General features: G+C 37.4%; 1 protein-coding gene across 4 annotated transcripts in view; it reads left to right on the forward strand.

The window, feature by feature from the left end:
- The first annotated feature begins 1,080 nt into the window (after nucleotides 1-1,080).
- The window catches only part of HERC4 (HECT and RLD domain containing E3 ubiquitin protein ligase 4), a 141,808-nt gene continuing 119,980 nt past the window's right edge, over nucleotides 1,081-22,908 (forward strand). The window contains exons 1-2 of one of the 4 annotated variants that reach the window (XM_081248689.1): nucleotides 1,081-1,467; nucleotides 3,221-3,525. In XM_081248689.1, the coding sequence (XP_081104815.1) occupies nucleotides 3,300-3,525 (226 nt within the window). In that variant the 5' untranslated portion in view covers nucleotides 1,081-1,467; nucleotides 3,221-3,299. Of the gene's footprint in view, nucleotides 1,468-3,220; nucleotides 3,526-8,359; nucleotides 8,468-22,908 lie in introns of those variants that run through there. The other 3 variants (XM_081248688.1, XM_081248690.1, XM_081248691.1) reach the window with 3 other exon arrangements.

Raw genomic sequence — 22,908 nt, forward strand, 5'->3', positions numbered from 1 at the left:
CCATGTGGAGATGGAGGCAGGGATTCGAGTGGTGCATCTACAAGCCAAAGAATGCCAAGGATTGTCAGCAGCCACCAGAAGCTAGGAGAGAAGTATGGAGAAGATTCTCTGAGACCCCAAGAGACAACCAATACTGCTGCCTCTTTGATTTCAGATTTCTGGCCTCCATAACTGTGAGACAATAAATTTCTGTTGTTTCAAGCCATCCAATTTGTGGTACACTGTTTTGGCAGCCCTAAGAAACTAAAACACATACATATTCTAGCACAAACACTTTCTAGTCTGAAATATATTTTTCAGTGAGATAAAGAAACATGGCTTACTGTGGAATTCTTTCTAGGTTCTCAACATTCACTCTGAAGTCAAGATACTAGAAAAGTCTGACATAAAATTTCAAGAGTGCCTTGTTTCGGGTTTTCCTCCTTAACTGGCCTAGGAAATCCGGAGTTTGTTTTTGTGAGGCAGGGACTCTAGCCATATACATTATTTAATTTTCTCTAAATGAAGGAGGCCCTGCGTTAATTTATCTTCCAGGGAGAGTGCAGAAAGTGATGGCAGCCAACACTTTATCGGGAGCCTGAACTGGTGGTGTTGATATTTAATGCCAGTAGACTCCATCATTGCTGCAATACATCTGGCATCCTCAGAATAGCTCCAGTTGGGGCTAAGGGATAAAATAAAAGACTTCAACAACCTTTATATCCGTATTTGTGATGTTTTATCTGCTACTTCAAATTCTCCTTGGATAAAGGTGGAATAAAATAATAGAAACTGGAACCAATAGGCAAAAAGACAATCTAGCCAAAAAAGGAAGAGATTTTCTTCACTAAAAGGCCCTAGTGCATGCTGAAACGCTGTGACAAGACACACCAAACACCTCCATTTGTCTTGCAAATTCCAACTTCTGTGCTTGGCATTTTTCTCTTAAGGCAACGCAAAGCACCACACTGCGCAGGCGCCCGTGTCGGTGTGCCCTGGGAGGATTCCGGCGCAGGCGCGCGGGCCGCGAAGTGGGAGGGCTCGCGCGCGTGCTCCGCGGTTCACTTCCGGCCGACGCCGACCCCTCCCCCTCCCCCGCGTTGCCTCCTCCCTCCCTCTCTCCCTTCTCCTCCCGAGTCTCTGCCCCAACTCTTCCCCACCCCTAGTGTTCTCCGCCTCGCTCGCCTCCCGTCCTTCCCCTCCCGCTCCATCCGGGTCGCTGACGGCTGGCTCTGGGCTAGAGAGCAGTGGCGGCTGCTTTTCTCTGAGGAACCCGGTAAAGTTTCACAGGAGCCGAGGAGGTGAGCAGCGGAGCAGCTTCACCGACACCCTAGGAGCTCTGGTGTTCGCAGCCACTGGCTGAAGGAGGAGGGTCCGGGAGCTGGAGACCTGTCTCAGCTGCTGCGCTGCCTCCGTCTTGCGGGAGGCGCCGCCCCCAGCCGCCCTGGGCTTCCCCTGCCTTGAGGGGCCGGGTGAGTCATTGCCCCGGTGGGTTCGGGGGCGTGTGACGGCGTTAGGGAGGGGGCTGGGCGGATACAGGCCGGCCTGGCGCTGGGTGCTTTCTCAGCGTTTCCTCGGGCTGGGCGGGGGCACGAGGGCAGTGTCGGGCCCCCTGGCCCGGGGGCTGGAATGTCGCACCTCCCTGGGGAAGGGCCTCCCTGGGACGAGGGCCGCCGAGGTGCCGAGCCTCGTCCGCCGGCCTCTGCGGCTGCTGCGGTCGGCCCGTGAGGTTGGGTGTGTGCAGATGATTTCTCTCTCCCGGTCCCCGTAAGCTGATCTCAGTGCATATTCAGGGAATGATGGGAATAAACTGCTTCTCTTTCCCCTACCTGTTGCTGGCGAGAGGACGCCTTTCCCATTACCCCTCTTTTTTAAAGAAAAGGATTGTTAAACCTCGTGCGTTGGAATTTGGGGTGTTGTCCTGTCCTCTCCTTAAAAAAAACAACAAAAACCGGGAATACAGTGCAGAACTCTCGGGAACTATCGGGTTCTGATGCCCCAAAAGGATAAAATCAAACTTTTCTTAATGGATGGGTCATGGATGGAATGAGACAGCTTCAGCACTTGCTAGCCAGCACTTAGGAAAGTTGGGTTTTGAAACTTCTTAGGTTCTGTGTAAGGAATGTGGGTACCTACACGGGAATAAGGCTGACTTCCTGTAATTGTGTTATTTAGTAAAGCGATGTATCTAAAAATCTGTGTAGGTTTAGATGAAGTGGACTCTTTGTTATCCGTGTCTATATAAGCAAAGAAATATTCAGTCACCGTACTGGAAAGTTCTACAGATTTCGCCACCAAACTCTCAGTGTCCCAGTCCGCATTTCTATTCTTGAAAAATCGGCAGTGCCGGAGTTATTTGCAGTTTTTTTTCCATCTTCAAATAATTGTCTCAGGGGTATAGATAGATGTAGATCGCATTGGGGAGATATTTTTCAGTCATGGTTCCCACTAGAAATAGAAAATGTTGAATTTTGGGGGAGAGTCTTGATCTTTAAACTGCATTCTTTTGTATTATAATAGGTACACTGATTTAGTTTTTAAATTAAATTAGTAGTGAGGTCAGAGTGTTAATATTTTGATTTGTAAAGTATGATCTTTGGAGGTGATTTTCTTAAGATCAAAGCTTACCTAGAGAACTGTAATTTTATCTGGGGCCTGTTAGTTGGAAGAGTCTTTTAAGTTGTGGGAAACTCAAAGTTTCCATTATTGGCTTTATTTCTAGTACAGATAAGAACTTCAGTTTTCTGTTAATGTGGAGGTAGGTGTTAGGAAGTCTAATTATTCTTTGACTTGAGGGAGATTGCAAGGTTTTATGTTTCTGTAGTTGGCTAAATTTTTCACTGAGTATATATCTGATTTTGGGAGCAGTGGATAGATGTCATATTTCTTGCTCCCACTGAAATTATTCAAAGCAAAAAGGAAAAAAAAGATTAACTTCATCAGGATACTTACTATTTCAATTTGATTAGTCTATTATAAGGCAACAAAAAGTCAAAACTAGTTAATATTTAGATTTTGCAAAGAATCATGGGGAATGATGTATTTTTCCTAAACATTTCTGTATGATAATTTAAAAAATATACATCTGATTGTTTTTTGAAATTGAATGATACTTCTGTAACACTTTATAAAGTAAATTTCATGTTTACTACATAGTGATTATTGTAGCCTAGTACTTGAAAGAGCAGTTATACATTATGTTTCCTTTGAAGTCATATTAACTTTTTTTCTATCTTCTCAGACATAGGGGTACCTCCAACTTGCCAGTGTTTCAGAAGGGAGTGTTTTATTGAAACTGGAAGACCAAAAGAATTACAAACATGTTGTGCTGGGGAAATGCATCTTTTGGACAGCTAGGTTTGGGTGGAATTGATGAAGAAATTGTACTAGAGCCCAGAAAAAGTGACTTTTTTATAAATAAAAAGGTTCGAGATGTAGGATGTGGACTCAGACATACTGTATTTGTTCTGGATGATGGAACAGTATACACATGTGGATGTAATGATCTAGGGCAGCTAGGTCATGAAAAATCCAGAAAGAAACCAGGTAAGTTGAAAATTTTTTTGTTTGCTATTTCTAATAATCATATCATTTAAGTTAGAAATGTCAAACAATTTCTCTAGTCCTAAACCCATGTTTTCTTTTTATCAGGCTTTAAAAGCAAACCAGGCATTAAATAGATCCTTTACAGTTTGCATGCTTCTAAGTACTTTAATTATTTTGTGGTTTCTTTTTTTAACTACTGCTATTATAAACCCTTTTTTTTTTTTTTTGCGGTACGCCGGCCTCTCACTGTTGTGGCCTCTTCCGTTGCGGAGCACAGGCTCCGGACGCGCAGGCTCAGTGGCCATGGCTCTCGGGCCCAGCCGCTCCGCGGCATGTGGGACCTTCCCAGACCGGGACATGAACCCGTGTGCCCTGCATCGGCAGGCGGACTGTCAACCACTGCGCCACCAGGGAAGCCGTATAAACCTTTATTGTATGAAGCTGTGGCTTCAGAACATAATTATGGTGATGTAAAACAATAGCGAAAACCACCCTGCAGTGTATAGATCTTCTTTGGTATTAAGTATATTGGTATAGAATATACAGTATGTAGGTCCTCTTTTATCAGTACTGTTCAGCCACCCTGGGCAGATTTTATTTTTTATCTTCTTGTTGTTTTTTTTTTTCTGGGCAGATTTTAATTGCATAATTTACTGTGTTGTGTTCCATGTATCAGAAAGGGGGAAAATTAAGATGAAAGCTTTTTACTTTCACTTACTTGCCAAAAATATAATCCTAAGTATTCTCTTGTTCTTCCTATTATATTTTAAATACATGATTTCATTTAGTTTGAAATATCTTTTATTTTCGTAGTATCTTACTTTCAAGTAATAACACTAGCTATTAAAAGTTTTGTGTCTATGAGATGTCCTGATTATGTAGTAGCCATACGAACCAAATTTAAAATAATTTGTAGGGTAATGAGAATTTTGAGGAATTTGGTCACATTTCATGTTCTGTTTTCCTGGATATACATATTTTAAAGTCAAATATTACCACATTTAGAAAAATTGTTATGTGAATTTCACTTTCAGTTGTGTTAACTAAAAGTTAATTCTTAAGATGGTAAATTCAGATAAGATTACAGCTGTACTGATTTACAGTTTCTTTTAACTTTAACAATAATGGCACCTCGGTATTTTCTATGGCAGTTATCTTTCTTTACCACGTCATTTTTTAAGTGGTTTCTATTGTTAGTCTACTTTTGAGAGGTTAATGTAAGTATAATATATTAAGGTATTAAATTAAGGTATGTTACTCTTTTTTCATACCATCTCACCACCGTGCCCAACCTCACTTTTCTAACTTGTAAATTATGGTGTAGTTTTCATCCTTCGTTGATAGGGTTTTAATCTCTTTTCTTCTGCCTTGATTTGTAATTTAATTTTTTTGGATGAATAGTAGTGATGCTTAATACAATAGGTTTAATTATTGCAAAACTCAAGATAAATGGTAGTTTTCTTGTACTCTACCTCATGAAGAATATTTTATGGAATCTTATCAGATTTTCATAATCTTAGGCATTGAGGTTGTCATGTTGTTAGACATGAATGGTAATTTATTGATAAGTATTTGTTATCACTGCTTCAGAGGCAGATGGATCCTTTACCTTTTTTGCTTAGCTTGGAATGCTGCCTCAGGTTGAGATTTTCATGGTATTGCGGCTGTTACTATTCTTATACTTAACATGCCCCACAGAAATAACTGAACGTATCTCTGTATTGCTTTAGTAATTTCTCAGAGGCTTCAGGGCAAGTAGAAAGTACAAAGCTAGCACAAAGAAATTGCCAATATTGTTACTGAAATTTACTAAGATTTACATTTTTTAAATGTTAGTAAACATCTGTTCTGTGTCCAACACAAGGGTGGTAGACACTGTGCACTAATAGTATAATGATTATTATAGTGCCTGGAACAGCTTTTAACCCTATAGGTGAGGTTCTGAGAAACTTAACTAGCCAGAAGAGGCTTCTTTGTGGTCATGCTGACACTGTGATGATTACGTTGTGACATTTAATTCACTCTGTTGATTCATCCTGGAAGCAATACTTGGCGATATAAAGTTGGGAGGGTGGGTTTACCTAATTTTTGATACCTCTTTAGGATTGCCTTGTTGTCCAGAGTACATCACAGTCTATGGAATAGAAAAGTGAAAGGCATAAACTTTGTCTTTGAAAAATTTAGAACCTGGGTTGGGCATTAAGGCATATGTAAATGAAATAACTAGAGAGAATTGAAATTTGACATGATGTGGTATGTATTTTGAGACTAGGAAGTTTAAATGATGGGAAATGTGTAAATGAAATAACTAGAGAGAATTGAAATTTGACATGATGTGGTATGTATTTTGAGACTAGGAAGTTTAAATGATGGGAAATGTCATTGTGGGATAGAATTGAAGATTCCTGGGAGAAAGTGAAGCCTTAAGTTTAATTCAATGATTGGTCACATAAATAGCCAGAAAATAAATCTAGAGCTGAAATAGCTTTATGGAAGAGAATCCTTATCCTGAGAAAAACTTTTTATTGCTAGAAGTCCAGATTCAATGATGTATTGAAGTGTACCTAGTTAAAGAGGTAGGAAAAAGTTAAAGTTCAAAGGGAGGTAGTTGCTCTGATAGGAACTTAATCTTTTAACCTCAGTTTTGATTTAAGGGGATTGAGTGGAAAATGTAATAATGTTTTTAACCAAAATTATTTCCCTTTGGAATAATTCCTTAATGATTTAAATATACTCCTTTTCTAGCCTTTTTCTAAAATTTATGAGTTTGAGGAATGAATTAGAAGGTACAGAGTTCCCATTTAATTGCTTTTGAAGTCTTTGGGTAACAGAATGAGTCTGGTTGAATTTTAGGACCATGTAATAAACATAGTTCACTTCATCAGAGCTTTAAACTTGTGTCATGAAGAAAGCAAACAGAAAGCTAAGAATTGTTTTCTTATAGAGATTGGCTTTATAAGCATACTGAATATTAAGAAGTAAAAGAGAAAGAGGTCGCCTCCTTCATTAAGGATAAGCTATTCTTGAGAGTCATGGTAACCTCCTGGAGGACTCAGCCTTACAGTGTAGTAAATAGATTTGACCTATGGCCTGTTGGGAGAAGTTTCCATTCTGGACATTCTAGTAACCACACGGGAAGATTTCACTCATTTCCTTTATTATACCAAGAGTGCAGATTACGTCCATGTTCATCTCCATTCTCTTGTAAATGTATAATCCTTGCTGTCACTACTAGCTCTTTCTGAACTATTTCCAGAGAAGTGAACATCTATTTCACTTTTATGTATGTATTTTTCCTTCATAGGAATTTTTTTAAACCTTTTAAAATCTAGAGGCTCTCAGTTTTTTCCTTAATTCATAGCTAACAGGTAAATAGTATATTTAATCTTCAAAGTGCTTGGTCAGTCCACCTAAATAAACTTTTAGTTTTATTTTTGTACTTCCAAATTTGCTTCTGGAAATTTTAAGATAACATTTAGAAAGTGGACTTTTCTTAATAAGATTATTTACTCACTGTGTATCCACCATAGGTAAAATTTGGTGTCCATGGACCTAAATATATGTTTTACACACCTGTTTCCATTTGTTTTGTGTTAGAAACAGTGCTAAACTATTTTATGTCCATAATTTGCAAATGTGATACAGTTTGTTAAAAATGACTGTTTTAATAGCGTTTTATGGTGTACAGAGTTCTTTTGAATAGATTATGTATTTTATTTAATCCTCACAACAGTCTTGCTTGTTAGCTAGGGCATGTGTTATGGTCCCCCTTTTTCAGATGAGGAAACTGAAGTTAAAAGAGCTTAACCACTAGAGTAGCAGATATTAAGAGAACACTCTAAACCCTGTGGTTTTATCTTTATCCCACAAAGTTTTGCCCCTGCCATATTTAGAAGGTAGAGGAATATTTATTCAAGGAGCAAACTAGTTTACATCATTATTTTAATGTAATTCTGAGGGTTTAAAAAACTCTTAAAATTATTATTTTATGACTAAAGGTATACAATGATGACATCATGTTTTTTTTAATCCCTCCCCAGTCCCTTCCCTGTGCATAAATTCAAAGAGAAGCCATTTTAGGAACCGTGTAAGAAGGTTGAGAATTCTAGTTTCAGATGTAATATTGTATCAACACAAACTAAAAATTCAAATATATATGTTTTATTCTTGAACTGAAGACTGACTTCATTGTAAAGCCAATAATAGATAAAGTTTTGAATAGTATGATAAAACTTTTTGTAGCTTGTGCTCAACTCTTCTACTGAAGATAAAAATATTATGAGCATTGATTCTGTTTTTTGTGGCCCAAAATGGTAATTTCTGCTGTTGATCATTCCAATAAAAACATTTTGGTCATATAGCAGTAATTTGCTTGCCTTTCTTCTTCATTTTCTGACCTGCTCTCTCTGTTCATAAAACATAAATCTATAAATGAACTCCTTAAAATATAGTTGAAATTTAAAAAGTAATATAGGAAAATAAATGTATAAATATGGGAAATAAAATTATTCATATAAGAGTGGATTTAAAAATTCAGATAATCCCATATATTCCTTAATGAACCAAAGAAGCTCTTTATGTTTTATAACTACTAATTTTCATAATACCTTATAAGGAAGAGAAGGATGTGGATGATATGAAGACTTGAAAAAATAATTACTTGGTTCAGGAATGGAGGCTTGCTTTGGATGCTTTACTTTGAGAAAGGTTAGTGTCCAAGAATCAGTGTCGAGGGTAGGGAAAAAAAATCATAATGCAAACAGATGACTACTGTTAGAGAGATGTATAATAATACTTTACTTTGTGTAGGACCCTACACCTGAGGAATTTCAAGAGCATTACACAATAACTCATGGTTCCTTTCAAAATGCTTGTGACACAATTTGCAAGAATTATCCTCATCTTAGGGGATAAATTTACGGAGAAATGGCAGCACAAGTTGGTAAGTAACTTGTCAAAACAGCAGGTGACTGGTGAACAGCTATAAATTGAATCTGAAAATTTAAGTCTACCAGTCTCCTACCTTATTCACTAAATTGTGCTTATGTTTAGAATTATTTACAGTAGTATCTTCTATTTCAGGCAGATCAAATACTAATGCACAGATTGTTTTTTTGCCAGTCTATTGATGGCCTATTGAAATGAATCATTATTTTACCAAGGTGCTTGCATTGTGATACCACTTTAGTATTTCATTATAACCTTTTGTGGTATGAAGAATATTTAAACAAAGGAACAAAAACTTACTGTGGTAACACACAGTCTTCTTTCCTGTGTTATATATCATATTCTCTACCCCTTTGTTGTCTAATGCTGTGCTGTGCTACTATCCAAAGTCCATAGTAACTGCCAGGCACAACTGATTTGGTGGCTAACATTGGAACTTGGGTTAATTATGTTGTATCAGGTCTGCCATGTATCTCTCTGTAGGATGCATTGGTTTGGTGAATGCTTTATAAAACCATTAACCCACAGAGAAGCAATGATAGTAGTAGATGCCTAATCTGAACAGTCTAACAAATAGAGGCTTCTTTAAATGATTTGGAACCAATGATTTTCTCTTTGTGTTTGGTATGTTAGTGTTTTTATCTGATTGGAAGTGAGCCACATATGTTCCTTGAAAGAACAGGAGTATGGAAAGTTTCACAGTTTGAGCAGTTACTAAGGATTCTTGTTACAGATGATAGCCAAGATGGTCTAGGTTCTATCACCTTAGTATAAGTACAGTCGTCTCTCAGAATCCATGGAGGATTGGTTCCAGGACCCTCGAAGATACCAAAATCCATGGATGCTCAAGTCCCTGTTATAAAATGGCATAGTATTTGCATATAACCTACACATATGTTTAAAATCATTTCTAGATTACTTATAATACCTAATACAATGTAAATAGCTATAAATACAATGTAAATGATATGTAAATAGTTGCTGACTATTTGGGAAATTCAAGTTTTGCTTTTTGGAAATTTCTGGAATTTTTTTTTCCCCAAATATAGTTGACCTTTGAACAACATGGGTGTTAGGGGTGCTGATCCCCCATGCAAGTGAAAGGCTCCATACTGCTATCTTTGCCTTAAAAACAAAGGGATTGAAAGTGACTCACCCAAGGGCAAGAAACTGAAACAGTTTGGATAGAATCAGAACTCAAACCCTAGTTTTATGATTCCACATTTTGTGATCTCTGAGCATAAACTCTTCCCTTACACAAAGATCTGTAAAATGAAAATACAGGCATTATATATTTATTGAAGTAAACCGATGTATAAGTGGATCCTTGCAGTTCAAACCCATCTTGTTCAAGGGTCAGCTGTACTTTCCATCCACGTGTTGGTTGAATGCTGAGATGTGGAACTCACGGATAAGGAGGGCTGACTGTGTTCTTTGGGTTCCATGTCCCCGATATGTCATATGAGTATAGCACTGTTGTTAAAGCTCATTTCTCACAAACCCCATGTATTTTTTTCTTTCTTTTTTTTTTTTCATTCCTTTTTTCAAAAAATTGGCGGTACACGGGTCTCTCACTGTCGTGGCCTCCGGACGCGCAGGCTCAGTGACCACGGCTCATGGGCCCAGCCGCTCCGCGACATGTGGGATCCTCCCAAACTGGGGCACGACCCCGCGTCCCCTGCATCGGCAGGCGGACTCTCAACCGCTGCGCCACTAGGGAAGCCCCCCCCCCATGTATTTTTAAAATTGCTTTGAAGAAATCAAGTCTCACTTCATAGATATTAAGTTTTCCTAGGCTGTAAGGCATATCAGGTACTTGGGATACATATTAAAACTAATAGAGAAAATCTATTCAGCCATTGTTACAGGGTTTCTTTGGACTAGGATTGTGTTAAATGAGTAGAAAAGTGGGAAACATTAATAAAGAATCCATATTAAAAAGCTCATGGTTTATCTTATCTCAGCTTCTGTGGCTTTTTTTCCCCCCATGCTGATGGAACTTAAAAGGCAATAATTATTTTTATATCTTAATGAATTGTTGTGATTACTTTACATGCTAGAAAAATCTGTGCTGTGTACAGTTGTATTACTGGAGTTAATTTTGTTAAAAGGGAAATTTCTTGAATTTTGGTGGCTTTCTTTAAACCATAATATTTTATTTACCTGGAATTACTCTTTTTTCTTCAGTTCTAGTATGGCAGAATTTTATTTTAGCTTTTCTTGGCCATAAGGAAAACATTCTATAATTCTTTAGTAATGTGTTTTTCACATTATTTTAAAATACCTTATTTCTTTATTAATGTCTAAGTTTAGTTTCATTTTATTCCTTTGCTGGGTGTCCTACTATTCTGAAATAACACATTTTTAGTTTTTCATAGTTTTATTACATATTCTTTTTTAAAAACTTAATTATTTATTTTTAGTTTTGGCTGTGTTGTGTCTTCATTTCTGCATGCGGGCTTTCTCTAGCTGCGGTGAGTGGGGGCTACTCTTCGTTGCAGTGCACGGGCTTCTCATTGTGGTGGCTTCTCTTGCTGTGGAGCACGGGCTCTAGGCACACGGACTTCAGTAGTTGTGGCTTGGGGGCTCTAGAGCGCAAGCTCAGTACTTGTGGCATACGGGCTTAGTTGCTCCACGACATGTGAGATCTTCCCAGACCAGAGCTTGAACCCATGTCCCCTGCATTGGCAGGTGGATTCTTAACCACTGCGCCACCAGGGAAGTCCCTTATTACATATTCTTGGGAGGGTAATCAGGAAATATAGGGAAAATAAAAACCATAATGCCATCATGCACAGATAAATACTGCAGTCATTTGACAGTTTTTCTATTCTCATATATGTTTCTGATTATGGACTGGGAATATGTTTTTCTTTCTCAACTTTTTTTTTCAGTAATAATTGAATAACACTTTAGTAAATATTTCCCCATGGTTTTAAAATACTGTTTAGGGATATTTTAATGATTATTTAACCTTTCATCATTTTTTTTAAGTTTATTCATTTTATTTATATTTGCTGCGTTGGGTCTTCGTTGCTGCGCCCGGGCTTTCTCTAGTTGCAGCGAGCGGGGGCTACTCTTCGTTGCGGTGCACGGGCTTCTCATTGCGGTGGCTTCTCTTGTTGCGGAGCACGGGCTCTAGGCGGGCGGGCTTCAGTAGTTGTGGCGTGTGGGCTCTAGAGTGCAGGCTCAGTAGTTGTGGCACATGGGCTTTGTTGCTCTGTGACATGTGATCTTCCTGGACCAGGGCTCGAACCTGTGTCCCCTGCATTGGCAGGCAGATTCTTAACCACTGCACCACCAGGGAAGTCCCCAAGGAAACAAAGGTTTTGAAGTCACAAGATGCATTCACATAGAAGTTCTTGATTTCACTAATAGCTGAAATAATTGTAACTATAAGTTGTATATGTGCTGGCATGTAGGCAAGAGCCCCTGGGAAATGTGCCCTCTGAGGGAATGATGTTGCTTCTTTGAAAGAGAAATGAAAGTGAGGAAGGAATAGGGTAAGGCTAAAAGAGACCCTAAGGACCCTTAGGAGTTTCTGAAGACAATTGGAGGAAAGTTTAGGTGCTTTACCTATAAGTTCTAGAATCTAAAAAATAAAACAAACTAGTGAAGATAACAAAACAGAAACAGACTCAGAGATACAGAGCATAAACTAGTGGTTACAGGTGAGGAGAGGGAAGGAAGGAAGGAGGGGCAAGATAGGGGTAGAGAATTAAGAGGCACTACTATGTATAAAATAAATAAGCTACAAGGATATGTTGCGCAGCACAGGGAATATAGCCAATATTTTATAACTATAAATGGAGTATAATCTTTAAAAATTGTGAATCACTATGTTGTACACTTGAAACTTAGATAATATTGTAAATCAACTATTCCTCAATTAAAAAACAAAACCTAGGGCTTCCCTGGTGGCGCAGTGGTTGAGAGTCCGCCTGCCGATGCAGGGGACACGGGTTCGTGCCCCTATCCTGGAAGATCCCACATGCCGCGGAGCGGCTGGGCCCGCGAGCCATGGCCGCGGAGCCTGTGTGTCCGGAGCCTGTGCTCCGCAACGGGAGAGGCCACAGCAGTGAGAGGCCCGCGTACAGCAAAAAAAAAAAAAAAAAAAAAAAAAAAAAAAACCTAGTGGAAACGAGATTCAATTAGATGTCAACAGTCAAAGCAAAGGCAGCATTTACAATAGCAAGAAAAAGACAAAATGACTTAGGCATAACCTAAGATTGTGTGAGACATAATATGAAGAAGACTTGAAAGCACGTATGAGGGATAGAAAAAACTTGAAAAATTGAAACCACATTTGTGGATAGGAATACCCAACCTACATAGACCTGCCAGTTTCTCTAAAATTAATATCAGTTTAATATGATCCTAATAAAAATAGCAAGTGTTTTTTTTTTCCCCCCAGGAACTTGACAAATGGATTCTCTAGTTCATAGGGAAAAAATAAACCAACGTAGCCAGGAAAACTCTGAAAAATGAGAGCGAAATACATATATATATAAATAGATAGTAACATATTTTAATCTTAAAGCCTTGGTAGTTAAAACTGCCCCACAAATAGACATATTAAATAAAATAGAATAGATAGCCCAGATATAAACTAATCAACGGAGAAAAAATTCAAGTGAGGGATAGTCAATAAATGATCTTGGTATAAGTAAGAGCATCATCTAGGGAATCAAAAAGTTGGATTAATACCTCACGCCATGTATGTATTGGATAAATTCTAAATCAATCGCATATTTAAATGTAAAGGTTACAATGATAAATGTGCTCAAAGAAAACATGGACTAATTTTTTAAAAATTATTTTGGAGTCAGGAAATCCTTTCTGAATTGTGAAAACATAAAGTAAACTCCATGGAAGTAAAAATAATTTTGCTATGTAGAAGTCACTGTAAAAGTTAAAAGGCAAATAGGAAATATTTATGAATTTTAATATTTATATTGAAATCAAAATGCAAGTCTCCGAGATATAAAGCACTCATAGAAATTGATGAGATAAGGAGAAGACAGTAGCAAAATGGGCAAAGGATAGGAAGAGGCACTTCACAGAAAAGGAAATACAAATGTCTTTTAAACAGTGAATACTCTTCAGCCTCATTCATACTAAGAGAAATACAGAAGACTATGTGTATGACTGGGGTACCATCTCTGTATAGTGAGGCTGTCAGTAAATAAGTGTTCCATAGGTTGTTAGTGTAAATTGATAAACCCTTATGAGGGTTATTTTGCCAGCATATATCAGAATTACAGATGCACAAACCCTTTCTCCAAGAAGTCCAAGAGTATAGCTCTTGATTTGATAGCTACGTTTGTACATATACAAAATGAGTGTTACTGCAACATTGCTTATAATAGCAAATATTAGAAACAATCTTATGACAGTCTGTTGGGAACTGGTCAAATAATTCAGTCAGTGTAATGCTATGTAGTTATGAAGAGAATGAAGGAGGTTTTTGCATACTAATATAGAAAGAGCTCTAAGATAAATTAAGTAAAAAGAGCAAGGTGTAGAACATTGTGTATAAAGCTGTATTTTGGATTAAAAAAAGAAAAATATACATTTGTATTCGCTTATAGATATATTAAGAGAAACCCTGGAAGAATATATCCAACTAATAATGGATATATTTATTCTTGGTGCAGAGGTAAGATAAGGGGTGAGAACTAGACTGGTAGAAGACATGGATGATAGACACAGATTTTTCCCTACATGTATTTAAAAAAATGTAGACATATTATCTGTTAATTTTTTTAAAATAAAAGGGTAGGCTCTGGAATTAGAGTGCTTGGATACAAATCCTGGCTCTTTCACTTCTTAGCTATCTTATCTTGGGCACATAGCTTAGTCTCTGTGTTAAGTATTCTCTTCTGTAAAATTAGGATAATCATGCCAAGGGTGGTTGTAAGGGATTAAGTGAGATATCACATGAAGTGCAAAGAACAATGCTTGGCATGTGCTAAGTGCTCAATAAATGTTTTCTTAAAAGAAAAAAGCCATTAATGTTAGTGTGAGAATGTAATTTTAGGTAAGCCTTACACTGAAGTGGCTATATGCTGTTTCTATATGTTCCTTGAGATAGACAATACGTATCTTTTCATTTACAACTGAAATTCAGGCATTTATTCAACAGAGGATGTCTACTTTGTCCTAGACATTGTGCTAACTATGAATGTACTTCTTTATGTTTAGTCTTCAGTTACCTTGTTGGAGCTCATATTCAAAAATTATACCAAAATTTCCCAAAAATGTATGTTTGTTTTGTTTAGAGGTAATGTTATATCGGAGCAAGATATAAAATAAATTCGATTCCTTTACTGTTACACTCTAAAGATATAGTAATAACAGAAGAAACATAGATGCCTTTTTTGTTCTTGTGAGAAGCACATAAATGATGGGAGTTAGATTCATCATTTTCAAAAGTTTATTTACTGAAGAGTAATTAATTAGAACATTTCTTGGTCCATTCAGGCTGCTACAACAAAATGACTATAGTCTGGGTGGTTTAAACAACAAACCTGTATTTCTCTCGGTTTTTGAGGCTGGGGAATCCAAGATCACGGTGCTAGCAGATTTGTTACCTAGTGAGGACTTGCTTCTTGGTTCTTAGATGGCCATCTTTTCATTGTGTCCTTATATGGTAGAAGGGTGAGGGAGCTGTCTAAGAAAGGGCACTAATCATGAGGGCTTCACCCTTATGACCTAATTACTGCCCAAAGCCCTACCTCCTAATACCATAACACTGGGGGCTAGAATTTCAGCATATGAATTTGGGGGAGGGGGTGACACAAACATACAGTCTATAACAGAAGGTATAGTTTGTGTACTGATATTTTGAGGAACAGACACTTAAATTCTGCTTATTCATACTTTTAAACCTGCCCCTCCCAAAGTGATAAGCTGACCTTTAAATTTAAATTTTTTAATTTGTAAACTGTTCTAAGAATGTACATGTTGGATATGTTAGATATGTTATGGTAAAGTCATTGTGGCCATAAAGGGAAGAGAGAATGAGGCTTGGAAGTTTGTTATGCTCACTGGTTCCAGAGAGAGGAGGTCACTGCATGCCACACAGAGCTGCAGGGGAAGATAACAGGGTAGTCAGGAGGCAGAAAACTAGAGCTCAGGGGAGATTTTAGGGTTGTAGCCTTATTGAGGTTTTCCTGGGAAAGGCAAACTAGGCAGAATAAACAGATTAGGATAGGCTAGTTTGATTAATTCCTCCAGGCTTTGGTCTATAGGGTTGTTTTCTTGTTTCCTGGTACCTGGCCCTGGGATGATTTAAGGTAAGGGAAATATGGGTTTGGTGTGTGAGATAGTTGGTGGAATAAACTCTGGATTGGTCAGTTTGCATATGAAAGGCAGCTGTTGGTAGGCAAGTTGTTATCTTTAGGAATCAGCTAGTCCTGGGAGGCTCCGACTCTTCTGGTGTCTATAAGCCCCTCCCCCCACCATTCCTATGTCAGCATCAAGAATATAGAAAGTAAGAGTATAGTTAATTGTCTCTGTGATGAATGAATGCCAAATATATAAAAAAGTATCTAAGAAAACACAAAACAAAAATTCTGGCAGTATATTCTGAGGGTTCATTCTTGCTAGTCTTAAAAAGAAATGGAAGTAAAGCAGCTATTTGATTGATAGTATATTTATGTTGGAGTCTTTATATTTCAATTTTACTTCTCCTTTCCTCTTCAAACCAGTTAATTTCAGCAGTTCCTAGCCATCAAGAAAGGACTCTCCTGAAAAAAAAATTATGTAAAGCCCTAAGTATTTATACAGTTTTAAGTATGTTTTGAAAATAGATTATTAAAACATAACCTTGTTGTTTAAGTATTATTAACAAAAGGACAACAGTTCAATCAATAGGGAAATGTTTATATCTTTGTGCCTTTATCTGTGAAGTAGGGATGATGGTATACCTGTCTCATGGTGTTATGAGGATTAAATGAGATTAAACAAACAAAGGGCTTAGCACAGTGCCAGGCACATAATCGTCTTGTGTATGTTACCTGTATACCTGTATGTAGGTAAGAATGCATAAAACGGGTATGGGCTTGTAAACATATCCGTTATAAAGAATTTTTTAATCTAGTTACATCTCCATATGAACATTATTGTGGGCTGTCAACCAAGACATGTAAATTACTGTATGTTAAGTTTTGGTTTTATCGAAGAACTCATTAAAATGTTTTCATGACTATGAGTTGTACCATTCCAAATTCTTATTGGTAATTATTGGTAATAATTTTAGAGAATAAGCATTTTCATTATTTTATGTTTTAGTTTTATTTAATTCTTAATTTTTTAGAATATATTTTATGATGATCATTATATGATTATCTTAGACATCCTTTAAAAAGTGTCAGTAAAGAATAATTTTACTTTAGGAATAGGGAAATAACATGCTGCCTTGAGTGAAGTAGCCATTTGGTTATTTATCTCTATCACAAAATTAGCAATATGATTATTTAAAGTAAAAAAAAAGCATTCTGAATTATTTATTGGTGTTATTCACTAATCCCAAGTGACTAATGTCTTCATCTTTTAAAAATTCAGCATCGTAAAATGCATCAACTACACATTCACTTGTTCAATTAAACAATTAAAGAACCATAAAAGAAAAAAAACACTTGTAGATAATCAGTGTTGACAATTTAATATTTATTTTTCCAGTCTTTTCTCTGCATATATATTGGGGCTATATGTGACATATTTTAATACAAGAATGGAGTTACACAGTACCTTTTTTTTTTTTTTGCGGTACGTGAGCCTCTCACTGTTGTGGCCTCTCCCGTTGCAGAGCACAGGCTCTGGATGCTCAGGCTCAGTGGCCATGGCTCACGGGCCCAGCCGCTCCGCGGCATGTGGGATCCTCCCGGACCGGGGCACGAACCCGTTTCCCCTGCATTGGCAGGCGGACTCTCAACCACTGCGCCACCAGGGAAGCTCGCAACACAGTACCTTTTTAATTTCACAGTATAGCATCTTGTGAACGTTAAATTTCTAGAGATGGATATAAGTGAACTTTGCATTGCTCTAGTTGGAGTTTTGAGAGAGTTATTCAGAGAGAAGGGAAGAGGAAAATATATATATACAGCAACTAGTGTGGCATGGTAGGCAGAGGATTCTGGCTGAATTAAACATTTACTAAGTAATTGATACAGAGCTGCCTTTTTTTTTTTGGCTGCGTTGGGTCTTTGTTGCTGTGTGCAGACTTTCTCTAGTTGCTTCGAGTGGGGGCTTCTCTTAGTTGCAGTATACGGGCTTCTCATTGCAGTGGCTTCTCTTGTTGCAGAGCACGGGCTCTAGGCATGCAGGCTTCAGTAGTTGCGGCACACGGGCTCAGTAGTTGCGGCACACGGGCTCAGTAGTTGTGGTACGCGGGCTCTAGAGCACAGGCTCAGTAGTTGTGGTGCATGAGCTTAGTTGCTCCGCGGCATGTGGGATCTTCCCAGACCAGGGCTGGAACCCGTGTCCCCTGCACGGGCAGGTGGATGCTTAACCACTGCGCCACCAGGGAAGTCCCTGAAATGGAGCTTCTTAAAATTAGCTTTTCACAAAGTATATTCCTTCTGACTTCCAGTTTTGTAATCGTTATTAACATGACTGTGCTTGTTGCTATTCATAACTATATATTTTTTTAGACCCTGATAACTTGAGAATGAAGTATCAACAAAGATTTTTGTTCTCTGTATAAAACACTGACAGTTGTTCAAACTGCTGAAGTTTTTTCTTTTTTAATTAAAGATACATGTAGAACTTCATTAAGCTCATATACCACATTAAGGGTTAAGATTTTCTTTTTTAAAACGTAGATTTAATTAATTTATTTATTTATTTTTGGCTGCATTGGGTCTTCGTTGCTGCACGCGGGCTTTCTTTAGTTGTGTCGAGCTGGGGCTACTCTTCTTTGGGTGCGCGGGCTTCTCATTGCAGTGGCTTCTCTTGTTGCAGAGCATGGTCTTTAGGCGCGTGGGCTTCGGTGGTTGTGGCTCACGGGCTCTAGAGCGCAGGCTCAGTAGTTGTGGCACACGGGCTTAGTTGCTCCGCGGCATGTGGGATCTTCCCGGACCAGGGCTCGAACCCGTGTACCATGCATTGGTAGGCGGATTCTCAACCACTGCGCCACCAGGGAAGCCCAGAATTGTGTTTTTAAAAACTCTTAAATTTTTCTTTGCTTGTGGAAATACTGCTAGATATCATAAATAGGTTTTCAAACCAATCTTTAAAACACATTATACCTAAGTGTAATACTCTATCAATAATTATATTTAACTGAGCTTTGTAACATTTTCTGTAGGAAAATTCATTGGAGTTTTACATTTGGGTGTCAGAATTTATCTTCACGCATCACTTATCCTGGCTTGTTTAGCTCTCTTGCTTTATTGGTTCCAGAAAGCTTAAGATAGATATTTGTGAGCAGCATTTAACTTAACTCTGTATCACATTTGAAATATAAATAACACTTGACTATAGCCACTGTTTCCTAGAGAAGAAAATTTATCAGACCAGGTTAGTTATTTCCCTAGTATTTTGATTTGGAGAAACAAAGGACATTTGTTCCTGTGGGGTTTGGGGTCAGTTATAATTTGGGGACTTACTATATCTTAAAAGAAAAAATTCTTATTTTCCCTGATTACCAAAATAGTACATTTCTATAACTTTTTAAAAGTTACAGAAATACATGATTTGAAAAGTGGAAGCCACTTTTTCCCTACATCCTAAAGATGACTACTACTGTTTCTTTATATTTTCATATCTTTTATACCTGTATTAAAATACGTAATCCTGTACACACATAAAGTTCTGTGGTTCTCTTTTTCATTTAATTTATTTTTATCTTTTTGTGTTATATTGTATAGACATTCATTTTAATAGAAGCACCAATTTCTATTACATGGATATTCCATAATATATTTACCTACCTGTTACTGGAAGTCACGTTATTTTCTGTTATTGTTGTTTCCCGAAAGGAAAGTTTCTGGGTCAGAGGACATGCATGTTTAGAATTGTAATATGCATTGCCAACTTGCTCTTGCTCTCTAAAAAGCCTTTTTTCTTTTTTTTTTTTTGAGCTTGTATTTTAAAGATTGTTTAGAGAAATGTGTCTTTTGCCAATTTTGTGTAAATTTTTTTTACCATTTAAAAAGTTGTTTGGTATGGACATAATGTAATTCAAACTAGAAACTTCTAAATTTCGAAATCAAGTTTGTGATTGAATTATTTAGAATAATAAGTTATTTATTTCTGTGGATCACCTTTAAAACAAAGATGGTAGTACTTGACAGGAATGTTTTGAACCCAAAAATATTTATTAAAGTGTATTTGTTTGCTAGGGCTGCCATAAAAAAGTACCACAAACTGGGTGGCTTAAGTAACAGAAATGTATTGTTTCACAGTTCTGGAGGCTAGAAACCCAACATCAGGGTGTCCTCAGCGTTGGTTCGTTCTAAATATCATGAAGGAAGGATCCATTCCAGGCCTCTCTCCTAGCTTCTGGTGGTTTGCAAGCAGTCGTTCACGTGCATTCTCTTTGTGTGCTTGTCTGTGACGATGTTTCCTCTTTTATTGGGACACAAGTCAAATTAAGGGCCTACCCTGCTCCATATGACCTCATCTTAACTAATTATATCCTTGATGGCCATTTTTCAAATAAGGTCACATTCTGGGGTACTGGGGATTAGGACTTTCAGCATATCAATTTGGGGGTAGCCCAATTTATCCCTTAACAGCAAGGTTTTGAGATCTGTAGATGAAAGAGGATACAGAGTAATGATAATGTTTATATTTTCCTTCAAATAGCTGTTTTAGAATTTGGAATAAGATGCAACTTTTAAGAGATGCTAGTTGTGAATATGTTACTAATGGTGTGTCTGTAGTATTACCTTTATACCCAAAACACACATTTTTTTTTTTACTGTTTACAGGGTTCTCAGAGCATGTGGTTACTGGTGATTATATCTTATTATCAGGTTAAAACCCGTTTAGCAAAAGACTTAATAGACCATCTTGTATATTTTGTGATTGGTTGTCTAGGAAGAAGTGTTTATGTGTACTATTATTATTGATAAATCAGTCTGGGTCATAGTCAGTCAATACTCACAGAGCTTTTCATGTTCATTCCTGGACATGCACACATGCAGGGCTGCAAAATACATGAGTCTCCCAATGTGTAGATTCCCAGCTGAGGTTCAACAAAGCACTGCTTTGCCTTCCTGTTATAATATGTCCTTTTTGTGATATATTTAGTGCTACATTTTTTGCATTTTTGTTGGTGATTTCACTGTTTAAAATGGCCCCCAAGCATACTGCTGAGGTGCTATCTAGTGTTCCTAAGCACAAGAAGGCTATGATGTGTCGTAGAAAAAAATCCATTGAGGCATGAGTTTACAGTGCTGTTGGCTGTGAATTCAATGTTAATGAATCAACAATATAATTAAGATGTCTTTAAATGGAAACGCACATAACACAAGGTTATGAATTGATCAGTTGATGAAATGGTGTGATTAGAGTCTTGTAGCAACCTAATCTTGTATTTTCCCTAGGGGCAGTCATTCAGTATTTGCTATATAAGTATTTGTGGTGACTTTATGGAACATAACCACTGTGAATAACAAGAATTGATGTATCCCCAACTAGACTAAAATAAAAAGACTAAAAATTGTAAGTGGAACAGTGATGGGGTTTCCTAGAAGGGTGGGTGCGGTGGTGAAGTGAATCATCATATTTAGCATTCCTTTCTTCATACATTGTTCAGAGTTTTGCATTATCTTTCAAGGAAGTGTGAAAGAAGTTTGGAGTCACTGTAGTTTTTATTTTTTTGTAGTTTTAATTTTTCTCTTTGTACCTTTCATTAACCACAGTTGAGAATGAAAAAAAAATTTTTTTCTGTCCATAATGGCAAAGAGAAGAAAACTGACAGAGGAACATGTTCATAATTATGAGACATATCAGAAGGTGAATGTAGATACACCGCTGTATGGATATGGTGAAATTGATCATGTAAATGAATGAGTCTGGAGATGATATTCTACATGAATTTTCACAAACTCAGGAATTGGTGAACGTATTTGTTAGATCCCAAAGGAAATAGGTTGTTCTTATTCAGTTACTTATTCAGATGGAAGGATTTTATCATGTAACATTTTACAACAAGGACCTGGACCTATTCTGTGTTGCTAAAAGGATGTGCAACAGTATTCTTTCTTTTATGATGTTTCTGCAGCAAAATTTATTGGATGCAGTTTGTTAGTGAACAAATGCTGAAGTCAGAGGTGGATACAAAGGTAGTTGGGAGGAAATAAATGATGTAGAAATGAAAACCGTCATTAGGTTGAACATTTTAATTGGTTTTTTACAAATCTAAAAATGACAACATTTTGTGTTTATGGAGCAAAGAAGATGGCCTTTTTCTCCTTAATAATATGATGCACCATCAGTTTTCAAAAATATTGCATTTTAGCAGTACAAGTGTAAGAAGAACCAGAAGTAATGATGAGCTAGGGCTTATTAGATTTGTATTTGGAATATATCTGCTGTCAGTATTTACAAGATGGATATGTTATATCTCTCTAGTTCTTTATCTTTTCTGTTTTTGCTCCTGTCTCTGAAAAATGTATTTTTTCCTGCCTTTTTCAAGACAGTCTCCTCCACTTAAGTTTCCTTTGCTTTTTTGTGCCTCCCCAAACTAAATGTTCCTTTTTTCTTTCCTTGAAGAGAAATATTATGAACCATAAATACTGATACGAACAGTGTTACTTTTCTCAAACTTTTTATATGAACGTTTTGAAGCATAAAGAAAAGTAGAAAGAATAGCACAATGACCAACAGTTAACATTTTACCATGTGTTTCTATCTGTACGTATTAGTTTTTTTTTTAAAAAGTACCTTATTTCTGAATTACAGTCAACTGTAAGGATCATGTGCTGTTATTAAACCTTTTCCAACAAGTTTAGCATCATACGCTCATAATTCTAACATCTTCTTGTAGCTCCCATTTATCAAAGGAATCAATTGTTTTTGGGTTTCTTTTAGGAATTTTTTCTTTTTTAAAAAAATTAATTTATTTATTTTTGGCTACATTGTGTCTTCATTGCTGCGCGCAGGCTTTCTCTAGTTGCAGCAAGCGGGGGGCTACTCTTTGTTGCAGTGCGCCGGCTTCTCATTGCGATGGCTTCTCTTTGTTGCGGAGCAAGGGCTCTAGGCGTGTGGGGCCTCAGTAGATGTGGTGCGCGGGCTCGGTAATTGTGGCTCGCGGGCTCTAGAGCACAGGCTCAGTGGTTGTGGCGCATGGGTTTAGTTGCCCCGCGGCATGTGAGATCTTCCTGGACCAAGGATCGAACCTGTGTCCCCTGCACTGGCAGGTGGATTCTTAACCACTGCACCACCAGGGAAGCCCCTCAATTTTTTTTTTTTTTTTTTTTT

Source organism: Mesoplodon bidens, assembly GCF_964165515.1.
Source record: "Mesoplodon bidens genome assembly, chromosome: 1".
In the NCBI taxonomy this organism is placed as follows: domain Eukaryota; kingdom Metazoa; phylum Chordata; class Mammalia; order Artiodactyla; family Ziphiidae; genus Mesoplodon; species Mesoplodon bidens.